We start from the raw sequence: 24957 nt of genomic DNA, 5'->3' as shown, positions 1-24957 counted from the left end.
AGTGTTTAATTTTGACAGTGAGCAGTTGCATTTGTGACAGTATTAAAGAGCACTGGCCAGGGAACTGGAACATGTCTAAGTTCTAATCTGAAACATTGATTTTATGTGGGCCATAAGTAAATAATATTTTGGCTTCATCTTTTGATATCGTGACATCTTTGGATATCAGTTTTTTCATCTGTCAAATCAAGTGGACACTCTGATCTTTTGACTTGTTTCATATCCATAAGGATTAAATGAAATTATTTTTTAGTCATTGAAGTATGTATTTTTACATTTTGCATAAAAACTTTTCCTAAATTTTTGTTTGTTTTTAGAATCACTTACCTGTTACAATCAATAGATACACATATGATTGTAGATAGTTTTGCAAAACACATTCTGACTGTAAATAAATAATTTATGTTGTGGAATGTAAGAATATCAGTGAAGTGATACAGCTCTCTTAACTAAATTATTTAATGTGTGCTTAACACATTTTACTTTTAGGTATGTCTGACTGCAGCAATGATACTTCAACTCTTGGTACATCTAAACCAGCCACAGAAGAAGTCAAGTCTAGTTCTGAGGTGATTGGGTGATATTTATATTGTTTTTTAAAGTCAACCCATGTCAATCAAGTTTAGACTGTCCAAATTGAGTTAGTTTGTCTAACCATGTGCCGTTCTAAATAAACTCTTCTACACATATAGACACAGGAAAGGCGTGGGAAGAAGAGAGCCATTTCTTCATAATTGTAAGTCAATTACCATTTGCCTTTGGGCATATGAAATTCTACAATATACTTGTCCCATAAAAATGAAATAAAAGTCGAGTCAAACTATAGTTTTAAATTTAAATATGCAGCGAAGTTTCTGTTGAAGTAATAGTAGTAATTGGTTCACATTTGTGCTCATCTGATCCTGTATTGTCTCTAGGTAATTATGCATCAGAATCTAGATGTAATGTTTAAAAAAAATACTGAGTTCTGGACTTCACCTCAGACTCCCTAAATCTGAGTGTGTAGTGCTAGATCCAGGGCTGTGTATGTTTTTATTGTTGTTAATGTTTTAAATTCTGTAGGTGATTCTGTATCACCTCAAAACCACTGTTCTAGCCCATTAGAATACAGAGATATTAAGAAATTAATCTTACATTGAATTCAAGTAATCAGATATTTCTTTGAACATCTAATCCTAGTAACAGCTCTCAAATTTATAGTGGTTAAAGATTTACAGAGTAGCACTTTCATATTTTTCCACCTTGCCCCTCAGACTGATTTGATATAATCCAATGAGATAAGAAGAACAGCCGTCATTTATTTCCCTCATTTATTTGTTGAACATGTTTTAACTTTCAGAGAGGTAGTAGCTGACGTCGGGTAACGGGCAGGTCTGGAGCATAACATGGGTTCTTCCGACTCCACTTGCAGTGTTAAAAAATCAGTTTGCTGTCTGTGTAGGTGACAATGCTAGCCATAATGTTTCATCATCGTCCCAAGACGTTGAGTCTGTATGACGAGCTTTAATGTAGGATTTAGAGCTAGATAATTTACTTCTCGCTCAAAAGTCAAAGATGAGCTCTGGTTGGCAGAATATGTACTATCTGTGAGGGATTCGGAATTCTTTGTGATTTAAAGTAGTGTGGCTATTTACCATTTGTCAAAGAAGTATTGTAGTTATATTTAGTTCTGAGAACCTAGGGAATTATGTATACCATATTTGTCTTAACTCGTGTTTTTTATTTTTTATAATCAGATCTCTGAATCTGAACTGTTGAGAGATGATCAGAAGTTTGACACCTGTGAACTACAGGGAGCATTGGCAGCCCAGCCAATGATGAGGCTTATAATTGTAAAAATTATTCTTTTTGTGGTTTACCACTGTGAGTTTCAGCTACTTGAATGTCCCCTGGATAGATACTGAACTAGAAATGTCCTGCTCAGTAGAGAGTTAAACCTGGATGGCAGTGATCTGAAGGAATCCACTGCCAAGTAATTGTTCAGAATTTGTGTGTAAATTCATATTAGGTATTCTCTGTATTTTTAGCCATACCCAGGGATATTGTACTTAAAAGAAAGAAGAAAAAAGAAAAACCAGGTGTGTGAGTATAATCTGAATTTATACCCAAATTTAAAAGGTTTGTATGAGTTTATTACAGTTAACCAAAGTTGGATTTAGGAATATTTTGTGCCTTTGAAATTGCTCATTTATTAGAATTCTACTAACTTAAATTTTTTTTTTAATATCCTTGATGAAAACATTTTAGGGCTCAAATTTGCTTATAAGATTTTTTCTTTTATGTATTATAACTCTGTATTTTGGCCATTAACTCTTAAATTTCTGTACATCAAACTTTTCAGTAATTCAGGATAATCATAGCAGAGCTTGGCACATAAACTGATGGTCAGTTTGATGAATGAATTAATTCTCACTCTACTAGTAAACGATATATGGATACTAGTTTCTTAGAATATGATGACCTGAATTATAGTTTTCATTTCTTTAAAAGCAAAACAAAACAGCAAAAACTGTCAACATTTTGAACTGAGCCAAAAACATCAACCCTGTGACTTAAGGTTCATGTAGGTTCTATATGACATTACTGTGTGGATCACAGCGAACTGTGGAAAACTGGCAACAAAGACCTGGAAGTCTTAACATCGATAATAAGGAAAGAGCTGTGATTTGAGCATAAAGAAATATGAATAAATTTAAGAAACTTAGTAGGGGAAAATTATATAAAGGCAGAAGCAAGGAAGTTGGGAAAACAGGTGTATTTTTGCCAACAGCAACAAAAAAGGAAAGCAGAGTAGTTGCATTAGGTATTTATTAGTGTATTTTAGGGTTTTTGCGTTACTTTTCTGTCTGCCCTTTGATATAGTAACAGTAATGCATATACTTAATTATAATACCCAAAAAATAGATATACAAATATTTTCATTCCTTCTTTACATAAGTAACTCAGAGGTCTAAAAGTGAATTTGTTCAGATCCTGCACACAAGCTGCATGTTATTAGGAGAAATTTTAAAATAAGTAAAATAGAGTGTAGAAGAATAATGCCTTTGGAGTGGTTCACATGAAGAATTATAGCAGTTCAGGAAGTGTCAGCCAGGAATATCCGTGAAGGTGGTCTTTAAACTGTCTTACAGTGTGGGGTAGCATTTGAGCATGTGACTGGTGATGGTCACTACCTGGGCAGAGTCATAGAGAAAGGAAACAGACGCATGTATGGGGAAGCATGAGTTGGATTTAATAGGGTATCTGAAGAAGCATAATTGGTGTTAAGAAGATAGTTCAGGTCATGGAAAGATTGTGTCAGGTGGAGTTGGCTTTTATGTTGTAAATACATTGGGGAGGAAGACAGACATGTTAAAAATACATATAACATATAAATAAATTATAGACAACAAAGGTCCATCTAGTCAAAGCTGTGTTTTTTCCAGTAGTCATGTATGGATGTGAGAGTTGGACCATAAAGAAAGCTGAGCGCTGAAGAATTGATGCTCTTGAACTGTGGTATTGGAGAAGACTCTTGAGAGTCCCTTGGACTGCAAGGAGAGCCAACCAGTCAATCCTAAAGGAAATCAGTCCTGAATATTCACTGGAAGGACTGATGCTGAAGCTGAAACTTTGGCCACCTGATGCGAAGAACTGACTCATTTGAGAAGACCCTGATGCTGGGAAAGACTGAAGGCAGAAGGAGAAGGGGATGACAGAGGATAAGATGGTTGGATGACATCACTGACTGAATGGGCATGAATTCGAGCAAGCTCCAGGAGTTGGTGAAGGACAGGAAAGCCTGGTGTACTGCAGTCCACGGGGTCGCAAAGAGTTGGATATGACTGAGCAATTGGACTGAACTGAAATTATAATAAAATCTTTACCGCTATAAAGCAGGATAAGAGGCTAAAGAGTGATGATTGCTAATTTACATGAGTTGGTCAGGAAAGGCCCTTTCTGGGTGAGCAAATACCTCACTGAGTTGAGGGAGGGGCATGTGAAAATCTAGGAGTAAGAACCTTCCAGAAAGAGGAAACAGCAAGAGCAAAAATAAGATTGGTGTGTTTGAGGAAGTGAGGACTCTGGCTGGAACTGAGGGTCAGTGAGAAAAGAGTGGAAGGAAATGCAGTAGCTAGCTGCTAAGATTTGCTTGGCTCAGAAATGAGAATGACAGATGATTAGAAGAGAGGTCTGAAATGCAGGATTCAAGTAGCAAGTGGTTGGAAAATATAAGACAAATAGGTGTTGATACTAGTAGATTAAAATATTTGTTAAGAAAAATGTGAAACATATGAAATAAAAGTGAAGTAGTAAATGAACTCCCATAGACTTGTCAACCAGGTTATCATCATTTCAACTTGACCGCATTTGCTTTATCCATTCTTATGTGGGATCATCTCCCTTTTAAAAACCACGGAATTGACAATGACAAGATGGAATAAAGACAAAAAGAAAGAACTTGGCCAAGACAATAACGTTTGTAACCTATTTCAACTCTGTCTGGATACTGGTCTGTTTAGAGAAATGTCATTAGGGTACACCTAGGGCAACCCACTCCAGTGTTCTTGCCTGGAGAATCCCAGGGACGGGGGAGCCTGGTGGGCTGCCTTCCATGGGGTGGCACGGAGTCGGACACGACCGAAGCAGCTTAGCAGCAGCAGTGACAAAGTTAGGAGTGACTGTGCTGGAGCTCCAGGGTCTGTCCTGTTGGTCCTTACTAAAATCAGTGCTAGAATTACAGCATCTTTATAGAAGGTTTTTAATTTCTAAGCTATTTCACATTTGATTCTTTTAATAGCTGTATGAGGTATAGGTGAAGTTAAGAATCTTGTTTTATAAAAGAGGAAATTGAGACCTAGGGAAGGACAAGTGACTGCTGTACAGTTATAAAAAGGGCAGAGCCAGTCCTTAAATCTGTGTCTCCTGATAAGTTGATTAGTTCTCTTGAGATCTCATGGGTGGGCTTATTCACCTAATGCTCTTGAACCGTGTTAAATTAACTTTGCCATAAATACACTAACCATGTTTTAAAGGTCATATTTTTACTGATTCAGATGGAAATTTCAGAGACTGAATTATGATTTTAATAGAATTGCTTTCTCTTTTTGTAGGCAAAAAAAGAATCTAATTTCATCTGACACAGAAGGCATTTGTGCTTTTTGGTTTTAGAGCAGAATGTGGTCTCTGTTGACATGCATAATTGGTTCACTAAGCACTTGGACCTTCATTGTCTGAAGCCATAACTAGAACAATTACAGTTGAATATTTGTGACTTCCTTTTCTTATTTTCCACACTGCTTACTTTATTCATTGCTGTTTTGTTAAGGTTTGACTGAGATTAAGAAGTGAATCTTTCAAATGAGAAGAAAATATAACTACTTGATAGCAGAACCAAATACCTACTGATCATTAGAATATTTCACGGCGCTTTTATAATGAGTTTAAAAGTAGCATTTTAAAGTGGTAGATATAAGAAACCATTGAAAAGCTTGAAGCTTATTATTGTACTTTATTTTTACCTGCTCAGGGGCAAATTAGATTAAACAACAATGTTAAATATATGTGTTTTAGAAGAAGTAAAGTCTTGTATTGTTCCAGAAGTCTGACTAAGGCTAAGACAAGTTCTTTTATATCCTTTCTAGAAAGTTTCTATCTTGTTTCTAATAAGTATTTTAGAAATTAGGTTTTACTATTCTTAATGTAATACATTGATAACATCAAGAAACTTATTTCCAGTTACATTATTAAGATAGACTTTTAGTCTTTGGGTGAATTTTTGTTATTGTTGCATCTTTGATTTTCTGTGAAGTGTTTCCATCATCATAAATTTTTGTTGATTTAGTTGCTAAGTTGTGTCCAACTCTTCTCAACCCTATGAACTGTAGCTCCCTGAAGCTCCTCTGACCCTGGGATTTCCTAGGCAAGAATATGGGTTGCCATTTCCTTCTCCTGGGAACTTCGCGACGTAGGGATCAAACCCACGTGTCCTGCTTGTCAGGCAGATTCTTGACCTCTGAGCAGCCTGGGAAGCCCTCTTTTATAGTTTTTGCTCTCCTTTTTTTTTTTTTTCCCCATCATGTTTGTTTGGTTATTTTGTTTTCTTTGCTGTGTTCCTCACTTGGCACTCTACTTTGGTCTTGTTTGTGGTTTAGTTTTGTTTCTGATTGGTTGACACCATTTTTGGTTTTCTTTGCTCACAGAGTCACTCTCTTGTACTTAGTTTTCTGTGGTCTGTTTTGGTTTCGTTTGTGTGCGTGTGTTCTTTTGTTTTGTTTTCTGTTTGATTTTGCTTTTAACGTTTGTCTGCGTTTCATTTTTTGTTCTTTGTTGTTGGTGTATTTTTGGAGGTTTTTTTGTTGTTTTGGGGGAGATTTTTTGTGTGTGTTTGTTTGTTAGCTTGTTTGTTTTAATCCCCTTTATTGCCATAACAAACGGCTTGTGGAATCTTGGTTCCCTGACTAGAACCTGGGCCTGAGTCTCTGGAGGGGACGTCTGAGTCAGGACACTAGACCATCCGAGAACTCCTGACCCCAGGGAGTATTAATCAGTGAGCACTCCCCTGAAGACCCCCACCTGAATCCAAGACCCAGCACCACCCAACTGCCTGCAGCACCCAGCGCTGGACGCCTCGCGCGAACAACAAGCAAGACAAGAACATGAACCCAGTCGTCAGCAGGCAGGCGGCCCACAGACACCCCAAAGCATATCACCTCACACAGCCCTGCCTATCAGAGGGAAAAAACGCACCTCCTCATCAGTAGTCATAAATGCTGATTGTCAAAACGTAAGGCCTTTTACAGTTTTAATCTCAAGGCGTATTTTCAGGAGTAGAAAACAAACAGTGTTAGAAAAAATTATGTGAGCTTTTTCTTTTAGTTTTGGTCTTCAGCAGCCACAGAAAAGACTATAGACTCGGGGTTGAATTTATAGGAGGAAGAGTTATTGCACCAACCACAGGCGTGCAGATGCAGTGAGCAGGCAGGCGTTCCGTTGGCCAGGACGGAGACCGTCAGGGGAGGATGGAGTCTGAGTGGTGACTGCAAGTGGGTAGGGGTCAGACTGTCGGCATCTTTCTGTTTTTTTTTTGTTGTTGTACTGATTTCTGGCTCTGCTGGGTCTTGGCTGCTGTGAGGGCTTTCTCTGGCTGTGGAGAGCGGGGGCTGCTCTCTAGATGCAGTGCACGAACTCCTCGCTGTGGTGCCTTCTCTTGTTGCGGAGGGTGGGCGTTGATAGTTGAGGCCGGTGGGCTCGGTAATTGTGGCTCGCGGGCTCTGGAGCACAGGCACAGTAGTTGTGTTGCACAGGCTTAGTTGCCCTGCAGCATGTGGAATCTTCCCAGATCAGGGACAGAACCCAGGGCCCCTGCACTGGCAGGCAGATTCTTAACCAAGTACTAGGGAAGCCCCATCAGCAGTTTTTTGAGCCATATTATAACATTGGAGAAGGCAGTGGCACCCCACTCCAGTATTCTTGCCTGGAAAATCCCATGGACGGAGGAGCCTGGTGGGCTACAGTCCATGGGGTCGCACAGAGTTGGACATGACTGAGAAACTTCACTTTCACTTTTCACTTTCATGCATTGGAGAAGAAGATGGCAACCCACTCCAGTGTTCTTGCCTGGAGAATCCCAGGGATGGGGGAGCCTGGTGGGCTGCCATCTATGGGGTCACACAGAGTTGGACACGACTGAAGCGACTTAGCAGCAGCAGCAGCATAACTAATGTAGTGTTGAGAAAGTTCGCTGGAGTGATGAATAGTGTTAAGGGCTTCACCAAAGAAGGGCATGGGGGAGTTATTCTTCCCCAGCGCGGTTGGTCTTATGCTATGAAATGCATTGCATTTATGACATTAAAGTTGTATTTTGTTAAAGTACAGTTGATTCACAATGCTGTGTTAGTTTCTGGTGTGCAGCAAAGTGATTCAGTTATATGTATACACACACACACACACATTCTTTTTCATATTTTTTTCCAAAATGGTTTATTGGTGGTAGTGGTTTAGTTGCTAAGTCGTAGCTGACTCTTGTGATCCCATGGACTGTAGCCTGCCAGGCTCCTCCGTCCCTGGGATTCTCCAGGCGAGAGTACTGGAGTGGGTTGCCTTTATTACATGATTCTGAATACAGTTCCCTGTCTGATACAGGAGGACTTTGTCATTTATTTTATATATAGTAGTTTGTATCTGCTAATTACAAACTCCTGATTTATCCCTCTCCCAGCCCCTTTCCCCTTCAAGAACCATAAGTTTGTTTTCTGTGTCTGAATTTGTTTATTTTTATGTAAATACATTCATTTGTGTTGTATTTTAGATTCCACATATAAGTGATATCTTATAGTACTTGTTTTTCTCTGATTTACTTCACTCAATATGACAATCTCTAGGTCCATCCATGTTGCTGCAAATGGCATTATTTTATTCTTTTTTTCTGGCTGAATAGTATCCCCTGTGTGTGCGTGCGCTTACACACACGTCATCTTTGCCCATTCATCTGTTGATGGACGTTTAGGCCGTTTCCATGCCTTGGCTTTTGTAAGTAGTGCTGCCATGAACATTTGGGATGCATGTATCTTTTTGAATTATCGTTTTCTCCAGATATGTGCCCAGGAGTGGGGTTGCTGGATCATATGGCAGTTCTGTTTCTAGTTTTTGAAGTAATCTGTACTAGTGATACAGAACCCGCCTGCCAGTGCAGGAGACATAAAGCGACGCAGGTTTGATCCTTGGTTAGGAATATCCCCTGGAGGAGGGCATGGCAACCCACTCCAGTATTCTTGCCTGCAGAATCCCATGGACAGAGGAGCCTCTCGGGGCAATCCATCGGGTCGCAGAGTCAGACATGACTGAAGCAGCTTAGCATGCACACGCTCATACTGTTCTCCGTAGTGGCTGCACCAGTGTACAGTCTGCCAGCAGTGTAGGAGGCTTCTCTTTGCTTTATGCCCTCTCCAGCACTTGTTTGTATACTTTTCGGTGATGGCCATTCTGACTGGTGTGAGGTGTAGTTTTGATTTGCATTTCTCTAGTAATTAGCAATGTTTAGCATCTTTTCATGGAGAAGGAAATGGCAGCCCACTCCAGTGTTCTTGCCTGGAGAATCCCAGGGACAGGGGAGCCTGGTGGGCTGCCATCTCTGGGGTCACACAGAGTCGGACAAGACTGGAGCGACTTAGCAGCAGCAGCAGCAGCATCTTTTCATGTGCATGTTAGCCATCTGTATGTCTTCTTTGGAAATATGTCTACTTAAGTGTCTCCCCATTTTTTGATTGGGTTGGTTGGTTGGTTGGTTATTGAGTTGTATGAGCTATTTGTGTAGTTTGGAGATTAAGCCCTTATCAGTCACGTCATTTGCCAATATTTTCTCCCAGTTCATAGGTTGTCTTTTCCTTTTGTGTGTGGTTTCTTTTGCTGTGTGAAAGCTTTTGATTAGGTCCCATTTGTTTCTTTTTGCTTTTGTTTCTTTTGCCTTGGGAGACTGACCTAAAAAATCGTCTGTACAATTTATGGCAGAAAATGTTTGCCTGTGTTTTCTTCTAGGAGTGTCATGGTGTCGTGTTTTATATTTTAAGTCTTTAAGCCAGGGGTCGCAGCTTCCAGACTGAAGACCAGTAGTACCTCTTGTCAGATCAGTGTCCTTAGACTAGAGATAAAGTGCACGATGAATGTAATGTGCTTGAATCACCCCCAAGCCATCCCCCTCAGCCTGGGCCATGGAGAAACTGTCTTCCATGAAGTTAGTCCCTGGTTCCAAAAAGGTTGGCGACCACTGCTTTAAGCCATTTTGAGTTTATTTTTGTGTATGGTGTGAGGGTGTGTTTTAACTTCATTGGTTTACATGAGGCTGTCCAGCTGTCCCAGTACCATTTGCTGAAGAGACTGTCTTTTCCCTGTTGTGTATTTTTGCCTCCTTTGTTAAAGATTAATTGACTGTAGGTGTATGGGTTTGTTTCTGGGCTCTTAGTTCTGTTCCATTGATACATGTATCTGTTTTTTCCCCCCCCCAATCCCACACTGTTTTGATTATTGTGACTTTGTGGTGTTGTCTGAAGTCTGGAAAGGTTATGCCTCCAGCTTTGTTTTTTTCCTTAGGATTGCTCTGGCAATTCTGGTTCAATATAATTTTAGGATTATTTGTTCTACTTCTCTGAAAGATGTCGTAGGTAATTTGATAAAGTGATTATGTATTAGACCAATAAGGTCTGCTATTATAAGAAGCAGTATGTAGCATCAGGCTATTTACAGGGTTTTTCAGCCTTAAGACATATTTTGCTATAAGGTTTTTATTGTGGGACATTATCCTGTGCATTGTAGGACTTCTAGCAACATTCCTGCCCTGTATCTTCAAGATGCCAGTAGCACGCCATCCCCGGCTATAACATTCAGAAATGTCCTTAGAGGGGGGGATGGGTACTAAAATTGACCCCAGTTAATAACTATGGAGTTATCAGGATCAGTAATAACATCCATATTTTCTGGCAGCTGATGCTGTTTGCAATAGCAGGCTTAGTCCGTGTCTTGAAGCTCCTGATTCCCAGACATCCTAGTTCAATTCTGCAGCCTCCCACAGCCAGGAGTAGCAGGTCCTAGATGCAGCTGTCTCTGGGGCTCTGGTATTAGCAAAAGGCAGCACTAAGGGTGTGATTGGAAGCTGATGCTTCAGTCTTGAATTGTTGAAAGTGAAGGGTCAGATTAAGACAAATGCCACTCTAACTGTGTAGGACGATACGGAAATAGAGAGAACAGCAGTACAAGTGGTCAGCATCAAGGAAACAGTACGTTTGACTCATAAATGTCTGAAAGCATATATATTGGCATGACCCATTGGCATATATATTGGCTGGCATGACATTGATGTGTTTCACTTGCCTTTGAGAGACTCTGTGATGTTGAGGCTAAAAATAAGGCCTCTCAAAGCCAATGTGCCAGATTTGAATCCCATTTCATCACTTGGTAGCTGCACGTCATTGAGAGATTTCTTATCTGTCTTCTTACCTGTAAAACAGATATAATAATGGTACCTAAGTTTGAGTGTTTTGTGGGTTTTGAAGGAGATAATGCACATTGAGCAATTAGAATTAAATCGGTTAATATGTGAAAAACACATAGAACAGTAGCTGACACACAGTCAGTACTCACTGTTTTCATTGTAGGGCTCCATTTGCAAGAGGATACATTATTTAAATTATTTTAATCCTTTAATGGACCTAGTCCTCAGTTTTCTTATCTGTTAAATTGGGAAAATCTTATTCCCCTCATGGGCTTCCCTTGTTGCTCAGAGAGTAAAGAATCCGCCTGCAATGCAGGAGACCTGGGTTCAATCCCTGGGTCAGGAAGACCTCCTGGAGAAGGAAATGGCTACTGACTCCAGTGTTCTTGCCTGTAGAACAGAGGCCTAGAGGACTGCAGTCCACGGGGTCACAGAGTCGGTCACGACTGAGCAACTAACATTAACTCCTCACAGGGCAGTTGTAAACGTTAAAGGAAATATTTCAGGTTGTTAAGCTTGTTAACGTGTTAAGCTTGTTAACGTTGTTAAGCTTGTTAGCGTGGCACCTGGCATATATTGATAGAAGGCAGTTAATAAAGGTCAGCATTCAGTTATTACTGGCAAAGTAAGGAACCATGAAGCTATCAAACAGGTTTCATAGGTAATTCATTCACTAGCATTCTGAAAGGTTTCTAGAGCATTTCATAGTTATTATTGTTACTCAAAAGCACTCACAAGGATATTGTAAGACTTTTTTCCATTTATCCACTTCCTGTAATTCAGCTTTCAGTGTCTTATGTTGCAAGCAGATGAAACCAATTCCAGGTCACTTACATAGAAAAGACATTCACTAAGAGGATCTGAGGTAACTTACAAGGAAGTTGGAAACCAGAATCCAGGTTCCCTATCGGGGAGTATGCCCCGGATCCCGGTTCAGCACGGTTTCAGCGCGGGCACTGTGCTGCCGGGGCTTGGCAGCTGGCACTGCCGGGACTCTGGGTACTGGCTGTGGTAACTGGCGCTGCCCCCATGTAGTGGCAGCTTGGTCCCACCGCGGTTACTGCTGCCGTCAGTGAGTTTTTATCACTCCTCTTGTTGTCGCTAGTTTCTGATCTCAGGTCTGGGCTGAGCCTTCATAGAACCTAGGTCGCGTGGCAGCTCCCCCAGAGCTTGGGAAACAAACAATAATAATGTAACTTCTGTAGAGCTTGTTATATGCCAGACACTCTTCTAAATACTTTATATTTCCTTTTATCCTTACAACAACTAAGGTAGGTACTAATATCATTTTACTGATGAGGAAAGAGAATTGTAGGAACTTTGAGACTTTTAGGAAGTTTACATAATATGTGGAGGAGCTAGGGATTAAACTCAAGTAATCTGGCTGCAAATATTTGCTTTTGATTATCAGGTATTTTGAGCTTTTATATAATAAGAAGCAGGTTCTGCCTTTCCCCAGCCTTATGTAGAGGCCTTCCCCAATATTAGAAGGGGACTGTGACGGGGGAGCCAGAAGAATGAAATATAGACTCAGTACTTGGCTAAAGTCTGACTTGGCAAACCAGTCATTGCCTCTGTTGCTGTTTTAAAAGCTCCAGGATGAGGGACACTGAATCTGAGGATCAGAGGGATTTTTTTTTTTTTAATGCTCTGCCATTTTTTATTCACTTAGAGGAGAATACTTGTAAGGTTTCAGACTCTGGATCAAATAGGGAATATGTGTCTATAAATAACACTTAGGATTGTGTGACGTTTTTATAGTGAGAGAGTATTGGCCTAGTTTATTTTTGTCATGAAGACCAGTTTTGGAAAATTGGTAAACTTTATTTGCTGCTGGGTCGTAGAGCTGCAAGTCAGTCCTTGCTTGTAGGTGGGCACTGTATTCAGGACCATGTGCCTGCCACCACCAGACTGGTGTGGGCTCCCTAGGGGTAGATTTGGGGCTTTCAGGAAAAGCAGATCCTCTGCCATTAGAGGTGGTAGAATGGAATTTCACCCTGTAAAAAGCTGAGTTTATTGAGGTAAATTTTGCATATGATAAAACGTGTTCATTTAAAATGTACAGTTGGATGAATTTTGCCAAGTATATACATTTGGGAAACCATAACCTCAGTGAAGACGCAGACAAAGCTGCTTGTGCACTTTTGCAGTCGGCTGGCCTGTGTCTACCCTGCTCCTCAGGCGAGAGCTGGTCTGTCGTGATAAATTGGTTTTGTGTGCTCTGTGCGTGTGCTCAGTTGTTCAGTCATGTCCGACTCTTTGTGACTCTGTGGACTGTAGCCCTCCAGGCTCTGCTATCCGTGGGATTTTCCAGGCAAAAATACTGGAGTGGGTTGCTTTTTCCTTCTCTAGGGGATCTTCCCAGCCCCAAGATTGAACCCCCATCTCTTGTATCTCCTACGCTGGCAGGTGGATTCTTTACCACTGGGCCACCGGGGAAGCCCTTTTTCATCTACAAAAATGAGAATTTTGTGTTCTACAGTTCTGGTATGTATGCTTTTTGTGTCTGGATTTTTGGCTCAGAATATTGAGATTAAACAACAGTTATTGTATACATCAGTAATTCACTCCTTTTATTGCTGAGGAATATTCCATTATAAGTATAAACTATAATTTGTTTATCCATTAACCTGTTGATGGACATTTTTTCTTCTCATTTTGGGCTCTTATAAGTAAGCCTGCTATGAATATACGTATACAAGTCTCTGTGGGACGTTTGTTTTTATTTTTCTGGTAAATGCTTAGGTGTAGAATGACTGAGTCATATGATCAAGTGTATGTTTAATTTCATAAGAAATTGCTAAGTGAAGTGGTTTTTTTACATTTCCTCCAGCAGTGTATTGGAGAAGGAAATGGCAACCCACTCCATTATTCTTGCCTGGAGAATCCTATGGACAGAGGAGCCCGGCAGACTGCAGTCCATGGGGTCGTAAGGAGTCGGACACAGCTTAGCAACTAAACCACGAGCAGAGTATGCAAGTTCCGGTTACTACTCTCTAACCAGTACTTGGTATTGTCAGCCTTTTTGAACTTCAGCTGTTGTATTGGGTGTATGCTTGTGTCTTCTTGTGGCTTTAAATTGCATTTCCTTGATGATTAGTGATGTTAAACATCTTCCATGCACTTACCATTATTTGTTTTCTTTAGTGAGGTGCCTGTTAAAGTTTTGTCCATGTTTTATTTGGGTTGTTTGTCTTATTGAATTTTATTTATTAAAATAAGACATATATATATATATATATTTTAAATGTGGCTTCCCTTATGGCTCAGTGGTAAAGAATCTGCCTGCCAATGCAGGAGACTCAGGTTCAATCCCTGGGTCGGGAAGATCTCCTGAACAAGGAAATGGCAACCCACTCCAGTAGTCTTGCCTGGGAAATCCCGTGAACAGAGGAGCCTGGTGGGCTACAGTCCATGGGGTCGCAAAAGAATCCAACAGGACTGAGCGACTAAACAACAGTTTATTTTGAATAGCAGTTGTTTGTCAGATACATATCTTACATCTGTTTTCTCCCAGTCTGTAGCTCGTCTTTTCATCTTTTAAATGGTGTCATTTTGAAAAGAAATTTTTAATTTTGATGAAGTCCAAATTATCAGTGTTTCTCTTATTGTTTATGTTTTCCATTTCCTAAGAAAATATTTGCCTACTCCAAAGCCATTGTGAAGTCTACTGATAAACTCATCAAAGGCATTCTTCATTTCTGTTATAAGTGATTTTTATCTCTAGCATTTCTTCTTGGTTCTTTCTTAGTATTTCTACATCTCTGTTTATGTCGTCCAGCTGTTCATGCATGCTGTCTGCTTTACCATTACAGCCATCTCAGCCACCGTGAAGCCCGTATTACTCATAGTTGTTTTAAATTCCTGGTCTGCTAATTCCAACATCCGTGCCATTTCTGATTGTGATGTTTGCTTTGTGACTTCAGGTTGTGTTTTTTGCCTTTTGTAGACCTTATAATTTTTACTTGTTAATCAGACATGATGTATCAGGTGAAAGGACCTGCTGTAAATGTGGGCATAAAGTGTAGGAGGAGGGGAGCGTTGTATATCCTGTGACTAGGTGTCAGTCTTTCAGGGAGCCTGTGCCTCTGGACTGTGATGTTCTCGAGTGTTTCTCAGTTTTTCTCTCCTCTCCTCAGGTGGCACAGGATAGCTGGAATGTGCTGGCTGTGGCCGTTTCCCAAGCAGGCTAGGCTCTGGTTTCTCCTGAGGGTAAGCCTTGTTAAGAATAGGGTTCTTAGGGACCTCCCTGGTGGTGCCGTGGATAAGAATTCTCCTGCCTGTGCATGGGACTTGGGTTCAGTCCCCGGTGGGAAGATTGCACATGCTGTGTGGAGCAGCTCAGCCGGTGAGCCACACTGCTGAAGCCACATGCCCTAGAGCCTGTGTTCCAGAAGAGAGAAGCCAAGAATGGACTGCTTAGTGTATTTCACAGTGGTTCCAGTTCTCACCACTTGCTGGGAGGATGAGGGAGTTTTTCTGTGATATTTACTGCGGTAACCTGGTCCCACTCTTGAAAGCCACACTAAATATTGTGGGTCCTTGCTTTTGACTGGGTTCCTCTGGAGTCTTTAACTCTCAAGAGTTGTCCACGATGAGCCTCCAGCAACTCATTGATTACAGCTCAGATTTTCCTACCACAGCATTGGTTACTGAGGTGGTTTCCACCGGTTTTTGTCCTTGTAAGCCATGACTCTTTGCATTTGCCTCTCTCCAGTTTTGGGAGTAACAGTGTGCCCTGTGTCCTCCTCTCTTTTATGAATCCGAGAAGACTTATTGCTTTTTTAGTGTGTTCAGCGTACTTGTTAGAATGAGATGGTGATTTCCAAGCTCCTTACATGCAGAAATGAAAGCAGAAGTCCCCACCCCAAGATAACTACATGCCTACCATCATCATACCTTATTGGTTTTCTTTTTGAATCGAATTATATAGTAGATACTCTTTGGGTCTGGCTTCGGTGGCTCAACATGGTCTGTAAGAATTTTTTGTTTTTAATAGCAGTAGTTCTAGTTTATTGCTGTGTAGTGTTGTGTTCCATTGTTTGATTATACTAGTTTCTTTATCTATTCTACTGTTGATGGACATTTGAGTTTCCAGTTTTAAGGTATATTATGGATAAAGCTGCTGTGAATAGTCTCGTACTTGTTTTATGATGGACAGATGCACTATATTTCATGGGTATGTTTCCTAGGAGTAGAATTTCTGGGTTGTAGAATAGGCATATGTTTAATAGTATTGCCAGAAAGTTTTCAAGTGATTTTACCACATTTTGCTTGCACCAGCAATGTATGAGAACCCACATACTTGATAACACTTAATTTTGTCCGTCTTTCTACATTTGGCCATTCTAATGGGTGTTAGTAGTATTCTGATCTGTGGTCTTAATCTGAATGACAAATTTAAATGAATGACAGGGCGGTCCCGGTGACTCAGATGGTTAAGAATCCCCTGAAATGTGGAAGACCCGGGTTCTTTTCCTGCTTCAGAAAGACCCCCTGGAGAAAGGAATTGCTACCCACTCCAGTATTTTTGCATGGAGAATTCCATGGACAGAGGGGCCTGGTGGGCTACAGTCCACGGAGTCCCAAAGAGTCAGACACAAATGATTGTGGATCTTTCCTAATACTGAAATTCTGTGTTTGCTTAGAGTCTAGTGCATGCTTACAGCAGTAGTTCTCCTTAGCTACACTTTAGAATCCCCTGGGGAACTTTTAAAACTTAAAGTTCCCCAGGTAATTCTAGGATGCAGAGAGTGTTGAAAGCATTCTGAATGAAACATTCTGTGCCTCTCGGGACTTTGCTGTGCCCTTTGGTGAGTGACATGTTTGTCTTTCTCATTGCCCAGCCAAAAATTGGGTAGGGAGCAGGGAGAAGGCCTGGGTTACCCTACATTTCTCCCCTACTCTTGATCCCCCACAATCTAGTCACTCTGTAAGGCTCTTATTTTACTTCCTAAAGAATTCTCAAAAAAGAATTCACCTTTTTCAATTCCCACAGCCTTAATTTAGATCTTTATTATTTCTTACTCACAGTGTAAAATGCTTCCTAAATGGTTTTTCTACTTCTAGTCTTTCCTTCTTTCCCTTCAGTCGAACTTCCTTCAGGCTGTTCACTAAAATAAATTGATCAGATTTTTCTACTTCTTTCTTCATATCTCTTTTAGAAGTTCACAGTTCTTGGTCTAGCATTTATAAAGTCCATCATGATAGTCTCCTATATACTTTACTAGCCTCCTACATACTTTACTAGCCTCCTTGTCATTTTTATTTTTAAAACCTAATTTTGATAAAATTTCATAGAGAAAAATTAAACTCTTTACCCAGATTCACCATTGTTTTGTCCCATTTACTTTAACGTTTTCTCTTTAAATGCAGAGTTTCTTCTCTTTTGAACCATTTGAGAGTGGTTTGCAGATATTATGTCCATTTGTTCCTAAGAACAAGGACTTTATCTTATATAATCTAAGTACTTTTATCAAAATCAGAAAATTATTAAGGAAATTGACATAGTACTATTATTTAATCCACAGTTCCAATAATATCGTTTACAGCTATTTTTTTCCTGTTTTGTGATCCAGTCTATAATATATGTTGTATCTAGCTGTCTTTTCTCTTGTCTTCTTTTATCTGCAACAGTTCATCTACTTTTTCATGAACTTAAGCTTTATCAAGTATAGGAGCCAGGTTTTCTACTATCTACCATCTGTTTCCATGATTTTTGGTCTTTATTATTTCCTTCCTACATCTTACTTTTAGTTTAATTTGCTCGTTTTCTGTTTTCTTAAGATGTAACCTTAGATTGTTGGTTTAAGATGTACTATTCAGATGTAAGCATTTGCTTCCTTAGGTGCATCCTGCAAATACCACTGTGGTGCATTTTCATTTTTCTTTGTTTTTTTTTCCCCTTCCCCTGCATTTTCATTTTCATTTAGTTAAAAAATATTTTCTTTCTCTTGTGATTTCTTTGTTTTCATATTAATGTTTTAGATATGTTGTTTCGTTTCCAAATTTGGGGGAGGTCCCTGCATATCTTGTGTGAGTTGATTGTAATTAAATTTCTCTGTGGTCATAGAACATTCTTTATATGGTTTCAGTCTTTTAAAATTTATTGAGTTATGTTCTGTGGCCTAAAATATGATCTGTTTTGCTGAACACAGCATGTTCACATGAAAATAATATATATTCTGCCATTATTGTTTCCTATTCTGTAAGTATCAGAGTGGTTGACGGTGTTCAGATCTTCTGTGTTTATGCTGGTTTTCTTTGTCTAGTTCTGTCAGTTGCTATAAGAGTGATGGTAAAATCTCCAACTATGTGGAGTTCTGTTTCTGCTTTTAATTCTGTCGTTTGTTTCATTTATTTTGAAGCTCTCTTATTGCAACCAACAGAACACATTTGTGATTGTTTTGTATTCCTAAGGAATTGATCATTTTATCATTATGAAATATCAGAGCAATACTACCCTCTTTATCTCTGTTAAAATAGTTAAAAAACTATTTTATCAGATATTATTAATAATAAAACTGTGTCAACTTTCTTCGGAGAAGGCAATGGCAACCCACTCCAGTTCTCTTGCCTGGAAAATCCCATGGGCAGAGGAGCCTGCTGGGCTGCAGTCCATGGGGTCGTGAATTAGTCAGACACGACTGAGCAACTTCCTTTCACTTTTCACTTTCATGCATTGGAGAAGGAAATGGCAACCTGCTCCAGTGTTCTTGCCTGGAGAATCCCAGGGATGGGGGAGCCTGGTGGGCTGCCGTCTGTGGGGTCGCACAGAGTCGGATACGACTGAAGCGACTTAGCAGCAGCAGCCAACTTTCTTATGCCTACTCTTTGTATGGTGTATCTTTGTTCATCTATTTATTTTCAATCTGTAATATTTATGCCTTTGTCTTTAAAGTGCATCTCTTGTAGATAGAATATAGTAGGGTCATTAAAAATATGTACAAACACACATATATTCAGGGACTTCCCGGTGGTCCAGCGATTAGAGCTCTGTGCTTTCACTGCCCGCGGTCTGGGTTCAGTCTCGGTCAGGGAACTAAGATCCTGCGAGCCACATGACAGGGCTTGCGGTAATGATTATAGTGCATATATTAAACTTTTCATAATGTACTGCTTTTCTCTTAAAACAGAAATTTCGTAACCTTTTAGGTCTGTGTTTCCCTTTTGTTGTTGTTCAGTCCGTAAGTCATGTGACCCCATGGACTGTAGCACGCCAGGCTTCCCTGTCCCTCACCATCTCCCAAAGTTTGCCCAGGTTCATTTCCATTGAATCGATGCCATCCAACCATCTTACCCTCTGTTGCCCTCTTCTCCTTCTGCCTTCAATCTTTCCCAACATGAGGGTCTTTTCCAATGAGTTAGTATTTCCCTTACCTCCCTTCTTGTTCTTTGATATACTTGTTTTATATATGTTACATCTGTATACATTGTAAACCACAGAAATGATATTATCAACATTTGCTTTAAGCAGTTATATGGTTTATAAAGAAATTGAGATGAATTGGTAAAAACAAAATGGTTTTTGCATTTACCCAGGTAATTACCATTTCATTTCTTTCTCATTCTTTTCCGAACATTCATTTTTTTCTGTCTGGTTTTATTTCCCTTCAGCAGGAGAATTTCGTTTAGCATTTTGCATAGTTCAGGTCTGCTGGTGATGAATTCTCTTAGTTTTATTTGAAAATACCCTTAGTACCCTCTGTAATTCCTAATATTTTCCCTGGATATAGAGTTCTAAGTGGACAGCGTTCTTTTTACCAGTGTTCTGCTCTCTTCTGGCATTTACAGTTTTTGATGAGAAATCAGCCATTTGTTGGAACTTTGTTTCTGATAGTAATATTTTTTTTCTCTTGCTGCCTTTGAGGTTACCTCTTTATCTTTAAATAGTTTGACTGTGATGTACTTGGTATTTATTCTGCATGTTGTTCATTAAATATGTTGCATCTATAAATTTTTGTCTTTCATCAGATTTGGAAAAAATTGGGCCATTAGTTCTCCAAATACTTTTTCTGTATCCTTTTCTTCTAGCATTTTACTTACACATAAGTTGGAATATTTAATACTGTCTTATGGTTCCATGAAGCTTTTCTTTTAGTCTTTGTTTTTGCTCTACTCTCTACCTTGGATAATTTATATTTATTTAATTTTGTTTTACTTACTGTTTTGTATGTCATCTTCATTTGGCTAGGTCCATCTAGTGATTTTTTTCTTTGAAAAATTATGGTTTTCAATTCTATAATAGAGACCATTTGCTTCATTTTTACTGTGCTGAGAGAATTCTTATTTTTTTCACTGAGATTTTTGATTCACTGAAAATGTTTCACTTATTTGCAGGCACTGTAGCTTCGTTTGAATCTGTATCATTTCCAATCTCTGCTTCATATCAGAGCCAGACTAAATTATTTTTCTAAAAAAATAATAATAATAAATAATTTTTCTTTTCTCCTGGGAATCCTGTGCCTTTTTCTTGGTTCGTTACATATCTGGTAATTTGGGGTTGTATCCTGAACATTTTGAACATTGAGATGCAAAGATCAGAGATTGTTTTATTCTTTTCCAGTGAGTGTTACTTCCTTTGTCTTGGTTGCTCATTTTCTTGGCTGGGCTTGCATTACAGACTCAGTTTCTTGTCTGTGCAGGTACATTGAGGGGTTAGAGATCCCCTTTCTGGACCTTTCTTTTTCAGTATTACCCCCTTCCTTTTACTTTTGTCAGCTTAACTTTTCCCCAGCTGAAAAGGACTAGTTTTCCACTGGATGCCCTGGCAGCTACTGGGTGCACAGCATGGATAGGATTTAGTTTTTGTCTACAAGCCAAAGAGATGGAACCTTCCTCGCATAGCTCCCTGTCTCCCCTTCTCCAAGCGAGCATGCACTTTCCACTAGCTTCTCTTTGCTCTCCAGTGCCTTCAAATAATTGCTTTTTAAATTGCGTTCAGCTTTTGCAGTTGTTTTCTGTGCAGGGTTGGGGAGGTTTAGTATAGTTCCAGAAACAAAAACCTGCCTTCTTTTTTACCTGTTCTTGGAAGCCGCCTGTTGTGGGTTTTCCTCCTACCCTGCTTGCCATCCCTTGTAAGTTTCCTTTGCTAGTTCCTCCCCTGTCCAAATATTGAAGTGTCCTAGCGCTCAGTCTGCAGAGCTCTCCTGTCTGCATTGACTTTCCAGATTGAAAGTCAAGCCAGATCCGTGCATGTGTGCTCAGTCCTCAGCTGTGTCTGACTCTGTGACCATATGGACTATAGCCCGCCAGGTTCCTCTGTCTGTGGGATTCTTCAGGCAAGAACACTGGAGTGGGTTGCCATTTCCTCCTTCAAGGGATCTTCCCAACTCAGGGATCAAACCCATGTCTCCTGTGGCTCCTGCATGATTCTTTACCACTGAGCCACGTGGGGGTCCCGAATCCATGCCTGGTTATTTACGTATTTTCTTTGGCTGCTTTGGTCTACAGCATCAGAGTTGACAGCAAAGTTGGGTAGTTGTGTAGGCTCACAAAAGCCTATAGTGTTTGCCATTTGCCCCTTTATAGAAAATGCTCGCTGACCCCTGATCTAGGTAATCTTATGTAGTCCAGAAATTTAAATGCCGTCTACAACACCAGTGACTTATAAATTTCTTATCCCCAGCTTCAAGCTTGCTTCTGGACTTCAAGCTCATATACCCAAAAGCCTAGTACCCTTATCTGTACAAACCTTAATATATCCTGATCTAAACTCTAGCTGTTTTTTCTGTCTTGTGCTCCACCCTGAGTCTTGCCTAGTTGTGTTAACAGCAATTCCACTTTAACAGCTGCTCAGGTCAGAAACCTTTGTAGTTGTCCTTGACCTCTGTTTTTCCCATCTCTCACATCTGTCTGTAAGGAATTCCAGTTTCTACCTTCAGAATATGTCTAGAATCTAACCACCTCTTACCTCCTCAGCCACTGTCACCCCACTCCCAAGCTACCATTATCTCTTGCCTAGATTATCCCATACGATTATTCTCCCTGCTTCTGCCTTTTGCTCACTTATAGTTTAGTGCATCACAGCAGGAAAAGAGTGATCCTTAAATTTAAGTCAGATCATTTCACTCTAAAGTTCAAACCCTCCGGTGGTTTCCATTGCACCAAGAATAAACTCTGGAATCCTCGCCAGTGCCTTTGCCGCCTGCATGTTCCTGCTGCCTCTCGCGTGTTCCTGCTGCCTCGCTGACGTTTCTTCTGTTCTCCCTGGCCCGCAAACTGTCTCCTGCTCCTGGAGAAGCTGGGCCTGTCCCCACCTCCCGTCTCTGTGTTTACTGTTTCCTCGGCCTGGGGCTCTGCACTCCCTCACTCTACTGTGTCTTACAGAAATATGATGCCTCTTTTAAGTTTTTCCCTGAGCACTTTGTTTAAAACAGCACATTCACGAACAAATATGTTTATGTACATGCCCATTAGCATTTAGGACTGCATAATGTGTGTATTTATTTGTTTGTTTTCCCCAGCTAGGATATAAGCTCTTTGAGGGTAGGAAGTTTTCTCTGTTTGGTTCACCACTCTGTCCTAAGTATCTGAAATCCTGCCCAGCACATCAGAGAGCTCGATAAATCAGTTGAATCAATGAATGTATGAATGAACAACCACCATTCTAGCTAAATTGCTTTACTTGGGTTTCTGGAATATATTAGATTCTATTCTGCTCCTCTTATTCTTTCTATTTAGAATCTCTCCTTTACTGCGTCCCCATCTGTCATTCTACAAGATTCACCTTAAGTATCCACCTCTGATTAAGTTTTCCCTCTGAGTGCTTACCGTATTAAGTGCTTCCCTCAGGTGCTCACAACACTGTATTATAATTACTTTTTGCCAGTACTTCTAGTTCTTAGAAGCCTAAGGTCAGAGTTCTGTTTCTGTTTTATCCCATGCATATTGCATAGAAGATCGCAAGTACCTGGTGAATCACCAGGTGTTATTAGGAAGGAGAAAGTAAGAGCATATCTTAGAAGTTTTGGAAGAGTGGTAACTATTTAGATAACAAAATCTTAGTCTTTCTGGTTGGATTAGAGATCAGGTATGTAGTTAGTATCTGTGGTGGTTTAGTCACTCAGTCGAATCTGACTCTTACAACCCCATGGACTATAGCCTGCCAGGCTCCTCTGTCCATGGGATTCTCCAGGGAAGAATACTGGAGTGGGTTGCCATTTCCTTCTCCAGGGGATCTTCCCCACCCAGGGATCGAACCCAGGTCTCCTGCATTGCAGGCAGATTCTTTACCAACTGAGCTATGAGGTTAGTATCTGTGTATCTCTTATTTGCAAGAAGTAGAGACTTAACTCCAGTAGCCTCAGATAATCTGGATATATTGTAAGGATGCAGTAGCAGTGAAGAAAATAGGGATCTCAAAAGTATCCAAGATGCTGAGACCCTTCCATGGAAAAGGGAAAGTCTCTTTAATAAATGGTGCTGGGAAAACTGGATATCAACAGCCAAGGTGGACCCTGTCTTATACCACACACAAAATCAGCCCCAAAATGTATCAGAGACCTAAGAGTAAGACCTGTAACTGTAAAACTGAGAAGAAATGCTTATGATAGTAAATTTGGCAAAGATTTCCTGAACATGACATCAAAAGCACTAGCAACAAAAGCAAAAATAGACAAATTGAACTACATCTAAACTAAAACCTTCTTTATAGGAAATAATTTTTATATATCAAAATGTTTATACACAATCAACAGAGTAAAAAGGTAGCCTATAGAATTGAGAGAAAATTTACAAATTACACATCTTTTGAGGTTAATATCCAGAATATATAAAAAACTCCTAGAAGTGAACAAGTAAAACACAAATAACCCAATTAAAATATGGACTAAAGACTTGAATAGACATTTCTTCAAAGATGATACATAAATCGCCAACAAACAAATGGAAAAGTGTTCAACATCACTAATCATTCAGTTTAGTCACTCAGTCATGTCCAACTCTTTGTGACCCCATGAACCGCAGCACGCCAGGCCTCCCTGTCCATCACCAACTCCCGGAGTCCACCCAAACCCATGTCCATTGAGTCAGTGATGCCATCCAACCATCTCATCCTCTGTCGTCCCCTTCTCCTCCTGCCCTCAATCTTTCCCAGCATCGGGGTCTTTTCAAATGAGTCAGCTCTTCACGTCAGGTGGCCAAAGTATTGGAGTTGCAGCTTCAACATCAGTCCTTCCAATGAACACCCAGGACTGATCTCCTTTAGGATGGACTGGTTGGATCTCCTTGCAGCCCAAGGGACTCTCAAGAGTCTTCTCCAGCACCACAGTTCAAGAACATCAACTCTTTGGCGCTCAGCTTTCTTCACAGTCCAACTCTCACATCCATACATGACCACTGGAAAAACCATAGCCTTGACTAGATGGACCTTTGTTGACAAAGTAATGTCTCTGCTTTTTAATATGCTCTCTGCTGCTGCTAAGTCACTTCAGTCGTGTCCAACTCTGTGCGACCCCATAGACGGCAGCCCACCAGGCTCCCCCGTCCCTGGGATTCTCCAGGCAAGAACACTGGAGTGGGTTGCCATTTCTGTCTAGATTGGTCATAACTTTCCTTCCAAGAAGTGAGCATCTTTTAATTTCATGGCTGCAGTCACCATCTGCAGTGATTTTGGAGCCCAGAAAAATAAAGTCAGCCACTGCTTCCATCATCTCCCCATCTATTCTCCATGAAGTGATGGGACCAGATGCCATGATCTTCGTTTTCTGAATGTTGAGCTTTAAGCCAGCTCTTTCACTCTCCACTTTCACTTTCATCAAGAGGCTTTTTAGTTCCTCTTCACTTTCTGCCATAAGGGTGGTGTCATCTGCATATCTGAGGTTATTGATATTTCTCCCGGCAATCTTGATTCCAGCTTGTGTTTCTTCCAGTCCAGCATTTCTCATGATGTACTCTGCATATAAGTTAAATAAGCAGGGTGACAATATACAGCCTTGATGGACTCCTTTTCCTATTTGGAACCAGTCTGTTGTTCCATGTCCAGTTCTAAC

At 40.2% G+C, this 24957-nt stretch overlaps 1 protein-coding gene across 7 annotated transcripts in view; it reads left to right on the top strand.

Annotated features, from left to right (window-relative positions):
• The window catches only part of ARFIP1 (ADP-ribosylation factor interacting protein 1), a 136451-nt gene that overhangs the window by 19189 nt on the left and 92305 nt on the right, over positions 1–24957 (top strand). The window contains exons 1-3 of one of the 7 annotated variants that reach the window (XM_010840735.1): positions 497–569; positions 693–736; positions 2028–2078. The exons of 3 other annotated variants lie outside the window; for them this stretch is intronic. Coding sequence is in view for 2 of the 4 variants with exons in the window: in XM_010840731.1 (XP_010839033.1) it covers positions 492–569; positions 2028–2078 (129 nt within the window). In the remaining 2 variants the exon portion in view is untranslated. Of the gene's footprint in view, positions 1–489; positions 570–692; positions 737–2027; positions 2079–13886; positions 13977–24957 lie in introns of those variants that run through there. 3 more of the 7 variants (XM_010840731.1, XM_010840730.1, XM_010840736.1) reach the window with 3 other exon arrangements.

Source organism: Bison bison, unplaced genomic scaffold, assembly GCF_000754665.1.
Source record: "Bison bison bison isolate TAMUID 2011002044 unplaced genomic scaffold, Bison_UMD1.0 scf7180017864146, whole genome shotgun sequence".
In the NCBI taxonomy this organism is placed as follows: Eukaryota; Metazoa; Chordata; class Mammalia; order Artiodactyla; family Bovidae; genus Bison; species Bison bison.
This window is presented reverse-complemented; position numbering and strand designations above follow the sequence as displayed.